We start from the raw sequence: 13583 nt of genomic DNA on the forward strand, positions 1-13583 counted from the left end.
TGTATTTGTCGATACGAGTAGATTATTATTGTACGCTAAAGACGGCCGTGTGGGTAGTAGATTCAGAGACTCCGACCCTTGTGGCACACTTGGGTTGGGGGCTTCGCTACCGAGTTAATGGCAGTTTCCATATAGCCCATGGAATTTTTTTCAGAGTTGTAGGGTATGCCACCTAGCGCAGAAGTAACACAGATTTCTCTGAGTTGAGTTGATTTTTACAGAGTCTTTAAAATGCCCGTGTGAATTCTTACTATATGATATACTTTTAAACTATTTTAAATTGCTCTCATATATGTTGATTTATAAATGATTATTTTAGATATGCTCTGCGTACCAGTATATCTGTATTGACCCCCTCCCCCCTCCCCCCTACCTCTCAAGTTCTAAGACTCAGTCTAGGAGTCCTGATAAGCAGTAGATAATTCAGACAGCTGATCAGATTGTGCAGTGGTGAGCCTTCTATATTCCAGAAGGCCTGTCTTTTCAGATTATGTCATTTATTTCAGTTTTGGTCTACTGGGGGCCTTGTCCCAGTTTCAGAAAGTTGTCAGATTTTCATGTAGTAGAGATTTCGCAGACTGAGTCGGATGTTATTTAGATATAGTTGATTTATAGTTTCCATACTTATGTTGAATTCAGAGTTGACCATGTTCCATAGAAGACTATGTTTCTGCATCTTTTTTATTATATGAATGTTGTGTATGATTACCAGATAGAGAAGGGCATTCCAGGCCTTCATAGTTTGGGATGTCCATCACGGCCAGGCCCTAGTTCGGGTCATGACAAATTTGGTATCAGAGCCAGGTTTCGTGGTCCCAAGGTGTCTGTGAAATTGCGTCAAGTAGAGTTTTGTTTATGGGTGTGTAGCACGCCACACTTATAAGCAGGATGCTACTAGGCGTTTAAGAATGTTCCTCTTCCTTGTGATTTAGTTCGTGCTTCAGAGTCTAATCTGTCCCCAAATCAATGACCTTTTGCTTTTTAGAAAACCAGTGATGCTTCCCCGTCACACCAACGTTAATGCTCAGATGATGAAGTTCGTCCTACCCATGGGATGCGGACCCATAACAGAGATCATACCCCAGAACCTGTTCCTACTCCGGGAGTACCTCTTGTACCGACCAGTCCTCCCAGAGCTCCCCGGACAGGGGCCAATCGCACTCAGTCTCGTGAAGGAGAGGTTTCTAATGCTGAATTCAAACAATCTATTCATACGCTTGCACAGCTGGTAGCCGCACAGACTCAGAGGTTGGAGGATACTGGGTCTGCGTCTGTAACTTCTGAAGTTACTAGAGTAGGCCAGTTCATAAGGATGAACCCACCCAAGTTCTCTGGCGCTAAGGTAGAAGAGGACCCGCAGGAGTTCGTAGATGAAATGGAGAAGATTTTCAAAGTAATGCATATTGATCAGGTAGAGGGTGTTAAGCTAGCAGCATACCAGCTAAAGGATGTAGCGAACCAATGGTACAACGAGTGGGAAGTTACAAAGGGTGACAGTGCTGAGCCCACAGTTTGGACGAGTTCGTGGAAGCTTTTCTTGACAAATTCTTTCCTCTGGAGCTGAGGAAAGCTAAAGCAGAGGAGTTCATGAACCTTAAACAAGGTAAAATGAGTGTTCAGGGGTATACTTTAAAGTTTAACCAGCTGACCCGTTATGCTCCTGAGATGATGAGTAGTATGAGGGCCGAATGAGGAAGTTTGCTTTCAGCCTTTCAGATGATCTGGTGCTTGAGTGTCAAGGAGATGCTAAACAGGGATATGGACTTTGCTAGACTGTCAGTCCACATACAGCAAGTTAAGGAGAAGAAGAAGAAGAAAGCTAAATCTAGGGAAAAAGACAGGCGGGCAAAAAGAGCCAGAGCGACAGACCAGAGTCATAGTCAGCAACAGAGTGGTAATTTGGGCGGTAAATGGCAAAAGAAAAAGAATTAGGGTAATGCACAGTCAGCAGCTAGTGCTCCAGTGTCCAGACCCGCAGTGCACCCAGAATTTTTAGTCTAGTCAGGGGCCGAGGATGTAGGGTACGCATTCGCAGGGAAGTGTAGCCTAGACCTCTCGGTCCTATCCGCGTTGTGGGAGATACGGGAGAAATCATCCAGGGAGATGTTAGTTTGGCGCTTTGGTATGTTATTCATGCGGCCAGCCAGGCCATATCCAGAGAGACTGTCCGGCAGCAAAGAGTAATGTTGGAGGAGCAGGCAAATTCATCTGCACCACCACCTCAGAAGGGTGCCACTTCAGACTCTAGAAACGGTCAGAACCGGTTGTATGCTTTGACCAACCGCCAGGAGACAGAGGCCTTACTAGATGTAGTCACCGGTATGTTGCAAATCTTTTCTCGTGATGTGTATGTATTACTTGATCCCGGGTCTTTCTTATCTTATGTGACCCCATACGTGGCTGTTGGTTTTGGGTTTGAGCCTGATGTGATTGCTGAACCTTTTTCAGTTTCTACCCCGATGAGAGATTCTGTTGTAGCTAGGAGGGTGTATAGAAATTGTGTTGTCTATTTTCAGCCGAGATACTGAGGCAGATCTCATAGAACTTGATATGGTTGATTTTGACATCTTAGGGATGGACTGGCTCCATTCGTGCTATGCCACCTTGAATTGTAAGACCCGAAGAGTCACCTTTTCTTTTTCGAATGAGTCGGTGATAGAATGGGAGGGACATTCTCTAGGTGCTAGAGGGTATTTCATATCTTATCTCAAGGCCCGTAAACTTATTTCCAAAGGCTGCTTGTATCATCTTATTCGGGTTAAAGATTCTAGTTCCAAAAGTCTCCCTCTTCATTCTGTCCCCGTAGTGAATAAATTCCTGGAAGTCTTTCCAGATGATCTCCCAGGAATACCACCTGATAGGGAGATAGATTTTGGTATTGATTTATTGCCAGATACCCATCCTATTTCTATTCTGCCATGTAGGATGGCTCCTGCAGAACTAAAAGAGTTGAAAGAATAGCTAGCATATCTTCTAGATAAAGGTTTTATCCTCCCCAGTGTGTCTCCCTGGGGTGCACCTGTACTTTTCGTGCAAAAGAAAGACGGTTCCCTTCGTATATGCATAGATTACCGCCAGTTGAATAAGGTCACAATTAAAAATAAATATCCTCTTCCTAAGATTGATGATCTTTTTCATCAACTTCAGGGTGCTAAATGTTTTTCAAAGATAGACCTTCATTCGGGATATCACCATTTGAAAGTTAGAGAGTCAGATATTCCCAAAACAACTTTCCAAACCAGATATGGCCATTATGAATTCTTAGTCATGTCTTTCGGGTTGACTAACGCCCTTACAGCTTTCACGGATCTAATGAATAGGGTTTTCCGTCAGTTTCTGGATATGTTTGTCATTTTATTCATTAATGACATTTTGGTATATTCTAAAAGCGAGGAGGACCATGCCAATCACCTCTGAAAAACAACTTTCCAAACCAGATATGGCCATTATGAATTCTTACTCATGTCTTTCGGGTTGACTAACGCCCTTACAGCTTTCATGGATCTAATGAATAGGGTTTTCCGTCAGTTTCTGGATATGTTTGTCATTTTATTCATTAATGACATTTTGGTATATTCTAAGAGCGAGGAGGACCATGCCAATCACCTCTGAATCATTCTTCAGACCCTTAAGGATCATAAATTGTATGCAAAATTTTCCAAGTGTGAATTCTGGTTGAATACTATTGTATTCTTAGGGCATGTTGTGTCTAGTGAAGGGATTAAGGTTAATCCCCAAAAGATTGAGGCAGTGAGAAAATGGCCCAGACCCACGACTCCAACCGACATTCGAAGCTTCTTGGGTTTGGAAGGTTATTACAGAAGATTCGTCGAGAGTTTTTCTTCCATAGTTGCACCACTTACTAAGTTCACTCAGAAAAGGATGAAGTTTTTGTGGTTTGACTCTTGTGAGAATAGCTTTGAGAAGTTGAAAGACAAGTTAACTGCTGCTCATGTTCTGACTCTTTCGAAGGGTACAGAAGGTTTTGATGTATACTGTGATGCATCTCGATTGGGACTTGGGTATGTCCTTATACAGCATGGTAAGGTAGTGGCTTATGCATCTAGGCAGTTGAAGGTGCATAAGTAGAACTACCCTACTCATGACTTGGAGTTAGCGGTTGTGATTTTTGCATTTAAGATCTGGCGACACTATTTGTATGGGGTACATGTTGATATATTTACTGACCACAAGAGTTTACAGTATGTTTTCTCGCAGAAAGAATTGAATCTCAGGCAGAGGCGATGGTTGGAACTTTTAAAAGACTATGACATGAGCCTGCATTATCATCCGGGCAAGGCGAATGTGGTAGCCAACACCCTCAGCAGGTTATCTATGGGCAATCTTTCTCATGTGGGGAAAGAAAAAAGGGAAATGGTGAAGGATATTGACCGACTTACAAATCTAGGAGTGCGACTTTTGAATTTCGAGGATGGAGGAGTTGTTGCTCATGAGATAGCTAAATCTTCCCTTTGTGTAGAAGTTAAAGAGAAGCAAGTTGAAGATCCCATCTTGATGCAGATCAAGAAAGATATGGGTCAACCAAAGGTAATGTCATTTGAAATTGGTGGTGATGGTATTTTGAGATACCATGGTAGGTTGTGTGCCAGTTGTAGATTGTCTGAGGAAGAGAATCCTTGACAAAGCTCACACGTTGAGGCATGTTGTTTACCCTGACTCTACTAAGATGTATCAGGATTTGAAAACCATTTAACGGTGGGATAATATGAAGCGTGATGTGGCTAACTATGTTGCCAAGTGTTTGAATTGTCAACAAGTTAAAGTGAAACATTTGAGGCCAGGTGGTTCTTCTCAAGAGATAGCTTTGCCTTTGTGGAAGTAGGAGATGATTAATATGGACTTCATTACAGGACTTTCGAGGTCCCAAAACCAGTATGATTCCATTTGGGTGATTGTAGATAGGTTGACCAAGTTAGCTCACTTTCTACCTGTCAAGACAAATTATTCAGGAGAGGATTATGCCAAGTTGTTCATTGCATAAGTCAAAAACACATCACTCCTTCAAAGAAAACCAATTTTTACAAATTTGACAAAATATTTTGTGCTTATATATAATAGCAGTAATATAAAATGATGTGATTTGAAAATCCCTGCATATTTTCAATAATCATTTGCCCTATAATCCCTTAATTTTCAATATCCCACCCAAATTACATCCTCTTCGGTTTGGATAATTCAATTTCAACTATGATTTTGCTGCAAGTGGCCATGTGTCGATTCTTTTCCAAATGATGTAAATCATCATCAAGAGAAAACCCCAAATAAACAAATGCCAAGGGAGTTGGTGTAGCATCGGGATTCGGGGCCAATGGTGTCTTAACTTCTGAGACAAAGGCTGGAAACCATGGCAACAATTTCATTAGGTCACTAATATTACAGAATCTCTTGAAGAAGATGCCTGAAAAGGTTGTCAAGTTCAGATACTTCGAATCAAAGTAGACAATTTTGGGGATATTGGCTGATGAAGCTTTTCAGGTTTTCCTTTCTAGAGGCGCTGGGTGTGTTTTCTTCAGTTTGCCCAACTTTGCCAATGGAGAGTTGCCCCAACAAGTGAATCGCCATAATAGAGACGTTATGTATAAGTCGTTTTATCCAAACTTAATGGACTTGGTTATGGTTGGGGATTGATATTCAACACTTGCTCCATATTGTCACATCTGAAGACGACAAAACACTCCAACACCAACTTTCATGTGTGGACTGATCCTGTGCACACTGAAGTGCACAAGTGCAGAAACATTTCAATTCACCAAATTACAAGTTTAACGATAAAGAAAACTCTTTTGCATTTGTCCAAAGTTGATTACACTAGCTCCTAGTTCATGGTTTTGGATGGAATTATCTAAAACATTGTACAATGCTTTTTAGAAAATATTCAAATAATTGTGTTCGAAAAATATTCATATCGGGGCTAATTTGTAGTGAACACCCGCCATTTGCAGCAGATTTGAGTGTCATACCAAGTACACAACTTGTACATTCTTAATAAACTACTCTACCAGCCTCTTGAGTCTCAGGCCTGGATTAATGTTGCTGATTACATCAAAATCTACTGTTTGGCATGCTCCAATTCTTCTCAGCAAATTGAGTATACACAATGACTAACAGTTGGTGGATTTGCAGCTTTGCCTGCCTCATGTCATGGCTGGAGGCAGTGAAGGAATAATTTATCTGAGTCTTCGTGCGTAAGGAACTCGAGAATTTACAAAACAAAATAATTTTTAAGTAACACCATCTATTCGGACTTCTCAATTTCTCGGAATTTTTGCTCCCATTTTTGTGCATCATAATCTTGTTCATATAAGTCCTTGTTTGTACTGTAAACAATTCGATCCTGGCCAATAAAAGCTCTCTGTGCCATATCCCGGGCACTCAGAAGCTGAAAAGTATAGATATAGTTAAAAGAGTTGGTACATCTTTAAAGTGAGCACTAGATGTAAGTAGCAAATGCGGTGAACGTAGTCATTAGGAATCGAACATCACCAGTATTGACTTGTCTCACTAGGGAGAACATGCAGAAAAGGGGCAATCAGCCAAGCAATAAATGTTTCAAGTGTGGAGAATGCTATGACACAATTATCCATGTTTTTGTATGCCATTCTTTAGCAGCTCAAGTTTGGCAAACGTTTTACAATATCTTGTGTTTGAGACGAATGAAGCCAAAGTCCACTACTGAAGGAATTGAAATTTGCAGATAATAAAGAAATGAAACTCATGTACGATAATGAAGTTAGCACTTCACACTGCATCGAATCTGGTGTTCCACGAGAGGACCAAACACAAAGATTGATTGTCATATTGTGAGAGAAAAGTTACTTACAGGAGACATCGTCACAAGGTTCGTGTGGTCAAGTGATCAGCTTGCAGATATATTCACCAAGTCCTTAGTCCTAGAACGAGTTATTTATGTAGCAAGCTTGGAACATATAATTTGTATGCACCAGCTTGAGGGGCTGTGTTAGAACTATGAACATTCTATAGCATATGTAACTATAGTAGGTAGCTTGATTACTCCTATTATAATTCGAGATTAATTAGATATTAATTGGATATTGATTTGTATTGATTAGGTATTTATTTGTATTGATTTTCTTTCCTTTTAGGATGTAACTTAGTTATTTAAACCCCAATAGCTTGAAGGAATAATCAAGCTAAGTTTTCTCTATTTCTCTTCTAATTCACTATATATATATATATATCACCCCAAAACTTTTCCATGATCAAACCCAAATTTAGATTAGAAAATCAGCCAGAGAATCAAAGTGCCAAACCAATACAACTCGAGGTACGAGTCGTACTCCTACGAGCCATAGATTGACTCGTGGGTGGCCTTTCCAGAATGATCCCAGAGACGAGTCTCAATACAGCTCATAGGCTCAGTGTAAGATTCGTACCTTGACTCATGGGACGCAGATCCAGCAGTTTTAAAATGGTTTTCCCAAGGGCATTTAGTCTTTTCCCACTCTTTTAAGCCTAATACAATGTTCTTTTGACTTTCCTAGAGGGAGAGTAAAGGGTAATCACACTATCATTTCCCACATTCTTACGGTTAACATCAAAAGTCAAAAAACAAAAGCTCCCAAGCTCCAAGTCTACGGTTCTTCTTCCAAGCTTCCAAATTCAGATCTTAGTTCAAGTTTTGCCAATAATTAGTCATGTGGGAAATAAGGGTTTCCTTTCACCCTTATACCAGAAACCTCAATTTTTAAATTATGATTCTTCATGATTTTGCAACCTAGGGTTCATGCCAAATATTACCAAGTGTGATGATTATCAGTTCTAGCATGTTTCTCAAGATCATCTATACTGTAGCATACATTTATATATGATTTTTACAGCCATGTTCATAACTTAGATACATGATTTATACATAATTGAGCATGTTTTAGAACAAGTTAGCATGAATTGATCCTATGATCACAGGAATCAGTAAAGGTGAGCATGACTAGTTCCAGTATTTCACAACTTCAGCTAATCAGACGATTTGAACTAGTTTCATACTTACTTTCAAATTACCAGTTTAAATATTATGAGCAAATATTATACAGTTTTGGGAGTAGTACTTAGCACCTAGCAAATACGGGTTCCAGATAATCAAAGTCCCAAACCTACATGCCAGCGTAGGTTCGATTTAACCCGTGAGGCTCAGTTTAGTGGATGCACCAGTTTAGGCCCTATACAAATGGCAAGGTAATGAGCATCCCTACTACACGTAGGTTAGACGTTGGACTACATGTTTGTTCACATGATTTATGTTGGTTAGAAGAAACTTCTAGAAAAATGATTCAAGTATAATAAATGTACATGATTCAATAATTTACTTAATAATGTACATGATTTATGTTAGTTAATATTTGACTACTTCATAATTTACTAAAGTGATGCAGTTTTTCGGTCTCTATTTATGAAACATGTGGGTTTGTACTTCGATTTATAGACAATTTACTCGTTTTCAGTTGTACAGCATGATTTACATACTTATGACTCACATATCTCACTACATTCCAACATACTAACCGAATACTCTCTTTTCGCTATATCCTATCATGTTATAGATTCAGGTACCCTTTCCAAGATTCATAACTGGAGCAGATTGCAGATACTCTAGTTCAATTTTTGGGTGAGTCCTCGTCATTCTAGTTTAGATTTCAGTTTTGTTAGATTATTCAAGTCATTCTTTCAATTGTTTAGAGTTCGTTGTGGGTCCCATCCCAGTAACTCATCAATTCAGTGGAGGCTTTCAAACATGCTTAGACAGTTCAGTTTTGTTTAGGATTCAAACTTTCACTTTGTCATATTTCAGTTATCCTTTATGCTTCTGCTCAGCATTTCAGTATTTCATTTTAGTATTATGTCATGCCAAGGGTTCGCTTAGGACCACTAGTGGTTCTAAGTACCATGTCTCATCCAGAGTGTTGACTCGGGCCGTGATAATATAGGAGTGACTTTTGTTATTTTTAAAGACAAGATTATTACTACTTGAGACACTCTTATTTACACATTTGTGTATGGCTACTTGATATTTACCTTACAACCATATAAGAACTATTTTTTAAGAGATAAGGTTAATTCGTACTTGATATCTTTGTTGGTTCTTATTCGTAAATTAAAGTAGGTAATTACTCTTGTAATAATTAATGTCTCCAATTATCTTAAAAAATTAACCTTTTGATTTAAGTTCTTAAATTGAGTCAATTAGAATCATAATTAGTTTTAATCCGCTAATTTTGAACACTAAAACTAACTAGGATTCTTAGCACTAAACCTTGAAATTTGGAGATTTTAATCTCAAATTCCGCACATCTTTAAATTTTATATTTAATCTTCGTATTTTTGCTTTCACATTATTCTCTTGTTTTTATTCAAGTAACCTGATTCTTATCAAGTGGGATTAGATCAGTTCTTATCAAGGTCCTGTTCCTGATAATCTTGAGAGGTTCTTGCTCCGCTCTCAAAAAAATCATGATAATAATAATAATGAAAAAATATTTTTATTGTAGTAGGTTAGAAGTAAATAGCAAAAACAAAGCCAAGAAAATATGAAAAATGCCAAAAAAAAAAAAATGATAGAAAATTTAATTGCTTGCGATTGAGGTATTTTCAAGTAACTCTGGATAACTTTTCGTTCATGGCTTCCTACATCAAAGAGGAAAAATCAAAGAAGTGGAGAAATTGGGAAATTTTTCTTGTTATACAAATTGGTCTTTTTTCTTGTCTCATCAAACCCAATTCGTCCAAGTGTTGGTAAATTCTTTTATTTTCTACATCTTACTTTCAAAGGGCTGTTACTAGTAGAGTTATATATAAATCCTATAGGATCCAACCACAGGCAGTAATTTGAGTGAAAAAAGACAAGAAAGAGTGGGATCAAGAGAAGGGGGAGGGCGGGTTGTCAAATTAAGAAATGCTTGTTCTTTGATATTTTTTAAGATGTCTCAAACATGTAAGAAAGCTGAAGATGGAACTCAAAATGACAAGAACTTCGCCAAGGTGTCCAGAATGATGACTTGCTGCGTTAGATGCCACCCTCGTTGAGTGAAGCAGGACAAACCGAGGGAATACACAACTTGACAACGATAAGGAAGATCAAGATAGAGTTATTTTCAAACTGAAGCATTGTCTAAGTTGTGTGTCATGAGAATTAACCGAGTCATGCTATAACTTAATAAGCACTTATATAGTTGAAGATTGAACTTACCTTGTATTGAGCTTATTTCACCCCACGTGGAAAGGAGTAAAGGTAAATAAAGGGGTGAGATTGTCGTTCACTCTTGAAAGTTACGAGGAAAGGTTTGGTGTGATGTTGTTCCCCTGTATAATTGTCATATCTTATTGGGAAAACCATGATAGGCTAATAGAGGAGCTTCATACAACATAGACAAAAATAAATACTATCTCAAATAGGGAGAGATTTGCACTCGCATCTTTGACCCCATCACAGATTTGAGAGGTTATAAAATAATGATAGAGAGGATAGACGATGATGAGAGAGAGAAGATTAAGAGGAGTGAGGGAGTCCATATCGACACCCCAAGAGGGGAAAAGAGAGCATGTGTTGTGTGAAGAAAATGATTTGTCAAGTGAGAAAAAAAGTGAGATCAAGAGAAAAGAAAAACGAGATCAGGACCATGAGAGTAAAAAGGAGAGGGATGATTGTGAGATAGAGAGAAAAAGAGAGATTGAGTGAGGTTATTTATTATTCTAACGTTTGTACTTCTTCTAGTTGTTCCGACTCTTGTAGGTACTCATGGAAAATTTTTCCATTGAAAACTCATCATTGGATGAAATTAACCCTAAACTGGCCGAAACTACAAGCCCCGTGGAGGAAATGCATGTTGATGAGAAGGATAAGGTTAAAGACAATTATCTTAGGCATGTCCAAGGTAAGACTCATGACAAGATTTCCAACAAGGCAGGTTGTGGATCTAACACCCATCAGCAAGGAAATATGAGGTGATGTTTTTCTTGTGCTACACAAGATCAAGTATGATATATATAATTGATTTATTCACATTCTTTGTATTGCTAGAACACATAAGGTCTTTTTGGAGATAATGAACTACAATCCTAATTCCTATGTTGGTGACTTATTAATTTTGAAGATGATGATAGTTTGCTATATAATAAGTCATCAACTGTAATTTCTAAATTCAGTAAGAGTAATTTGTTCCCTTTTAAAAATGAGCATGACACAGTTGGCTATGGATTCCCACTTGTTGAAAAGAGGCGAGATGTTTCTGGGGAGGAAGGTGAATGACTAGGAGTTTAAGGGTTTTTCAATATTTTATGTGAAAACTTAAGTGTTTATGTGAATAGTGTATATGAGGAAGAATCTGTTGGAGGTGGAATTGAGGATGCTTCGCTATATTATAAAAGTGTTCAATTTGATGCATCATTCGCTATGGCATCTAGACAAGAATTTTGTTGTGCTTATAAAAGTAGGAGAATTTTCTATTGGAATGATGATATCCACATGCTTTACAAGGGTGTATTCATACATGGTAGGCTTAGTTGGATGAAGTGGAAACATGGTCATTATGTTGTTATGTTCCTACCATCACTGCTTTCGGCTAATGGATGTTTTTTACTAATGCATGTCTTCTTGATTTTGCGAAATTCAAATTTGAGGACGAATTGTTTTCAAAAAGAGAGAATGATAGCATCCACATCACATACTTCCATTAAAGGTTCACGGGCTACAATTTAAGATCAAGATACTTATCATGAAAGAGGAACAAAAAATGAGTTCAAGACTTGTAGAGAAGAAGAGTGTAACGATCTAAAAATTTGATGAAATTTGAGATTTTGTGTGATTTAACAGTTTTACCCCTCCCCGTAGTTGCATTATGATATTTCTAGGACGTGAGAGTGATTGGCATGATTTTTCAATTTATTTTCGTATCATTTATGCAATATTGTGGTTTTTGATGGCTTTGAGAGCCTTATTTTGGACTTATGTGGATATTTTTTGATCCGTGCGAAGGATGGCCAAAAAGACTGCGCCAGCAGCTCCGGAATATCGATTTTAGACTAGGTAGACCTTTGGTTCGGGTTCCAATGCACCCGAGCTCATTTCGACCTTGGTTGGAAAGTTGAAAAATTGAAAATATGGGTGTGGGAAACACATTTAATCGAAACGACCTCGGATGGAAAATCCAACTTCGCCAGCAGATCCAAAATGTCGAGTTTAGGCTGTTAGCATGTTTGGTATGATTTTACGGCTTTTAAATCTCATTTCGACCCTCGATTTTTCAGAGGGAACCTTAAAGTGGCTTTATTTCATTATATTTCATCCATATCCCAATTCCATTCACAGATTTTGGGGGTCAACTATGTGAAAACGATAGTTTTTTGAAAATATGATATCACCATCACGTTCGGAGCGTCGAATTTAATGTGGTGTCATAGTTCGTTTACATAAATCGGACTCCAAACGAATCCCGGACACCCAATCGAAATCCGAATTAGACTTAAGAAAAACAGCTTTTTTGCTACAGCTATGCAGAAAAATTTGCAATAATAAATACTCCCTCCGTGTCAAAACGAATGGTCTAATTTTCTTTTTAGTCCGTTTCAAAAAGAATGACCCCTTTCCTTTTTTTGGCAATACTTTAGTTTCAACTTTCCACATGATATGTTTAAGACCACAAGATTAAAGAGCATTTTGGTACATTTAACACAACTTTTAATATAAGGCCACAAGATTCAAAAGTCTTCTTTATTTTCTTAAACTTTATGCCAAGTCAAAGTAGGTCTTCTTTTTTAAACGGAGTGAGTAGCTTTTTTTGATCTATTTTGCTCATTTTTCATCTTAGCTCTTGGGAGTTAAATCCTAAAATATTGTGAGAACTTAAAAGCAAAGTTTGTGAGAGCTTACAAAGCTAGATTAACACATTTTTTTCTTGGTTTTATTACGGATTAAAGGTAAGAATTCATCATTTTCTTAATAATTTCTTGATTAATTTCTCAAAACCCCAAAAATCTTAGGGCTTGATTTTAAACCCCATTTCCACTCATTTTCACTTGAATAATATTTTTATCTTATAATTACTAGTTTTTCATCAATTTAACCTTCAAAAAAACTCTGATTCATGATTTTAACCCGGATTTCAAAGATTTTACCCGGTAAAGCTCAAAAATGATTTTTCTTTGATTTGAATCCCATTTTTTACTCGATTTAACTTGGGTTTTCAGCTGTAGGTTCCTAAAAATATGGAGAACATGTTTTTGAAGTAAAGTTTCGATTTTTCTCTTCTTTTTTGAAAACCCGTTTTGGGGGTCCGTTTTGACCCCGAACCAAAAGTAGTCAATATGGGTGAAGTTGATTTTGTTTTGACGCGTAGATTTCATATTTGATGTTTTTAGTGAAGTTAGGGATCATTCGTGAAAAGTAGGGTCGCGGGTTCAAGTATAGCGGACCGATTTCAGCTTTCGAGGTAGGTTATGGCTTAACTTTTTCAGACTGGCTGGGTAGTAAATGATGATACAAAATGCATGTTAAGGGCGGGAACTAATCATGAAAAATGGCTATCTATGTGTTGTGCCCACGTGGGGGCTTATAT

General features: G+C 38.0%; 2 protein-coding genes across 2 annotated transcripts in view; one reads left to right on the forward strand and one right to left on the reverse strand.

Moving 5' to 3' along the window:
• The first annotated feature begins 1054 nt into the window (after positions 1-1054).
• LOC107849131 lies at positions 1055-6210 on the forward strand. The gene is made up of 5 exons (XM_016693780.1): positions 1055-1510; positions 1741-1913; positions 2144-2347; positions 3918-4047; positions 6145-6210. The coding sequence occupies exons 1-5, from the start codon at positions 1055-1057 to the stop codon at positions 6208-6210; spliced, it is 1029 nt and encodes a 342-aa protein (XP_016549266.1).
• The window catches only part of LOC107849912 (uncharacterized protein At5g03900, chloroplastic), a 94947-nt gene continuing 87146 nt past the window's right edge, over positions 5783-13583 (reverse strand). Inside the window, exon 13 of the mRNA XM_016694440.2 lies at positions 5783-6400. Coding sequence (XP_016549926.1) covers positions 6257-6400 — 144 coding nt within the window. The 3' untranslated portion in view covers positions 5783-6256. The remainder of the gene's footprint in view (positions 6401-13583) is intronic.

Source organism: Capsicum annuum, chromosome 12 (assembly GCF_002878395.1).
Source record: "Capsicum annuum cultivar UCD-10X-F1 chromosome 12, UCD10Xv1.1, whole genome shotgun sequence".
NCBI lineage: Eukaryota > Viridiplantae > Streptophyta > Magnoliopsida > Solanales > Solanaceae > Capsicum > Capsicum annuum.

What these genes read in the sequence shown, in the direction of transcription:
- LOC107849131 (XM_016693780.1), top strand. Translation starts at nt 1,055, where the DNA reads ATGCGGACCCATAACAGAGATCATACCCCAGAACCTGTTCCTACTCCG. An exon ending in GTGACAGTGCTGAGCCCACA is followed by an intron (nt 1,511 to 1,740) that starts GTTTGGACGAGT and finishes TTGAGTGTCAAG; the next exon opens with GAGATGCTAAACAGGGATAT. An exon ending in GGTAATTTGGGCGGTAAATG is followed by an intron (nt 1,914 to 2,143) that starts GCAAAAGAAAAA and finishes TCATGCGGCCAG; the next exon opens with CCAGGCCATATCCAGAGAGA.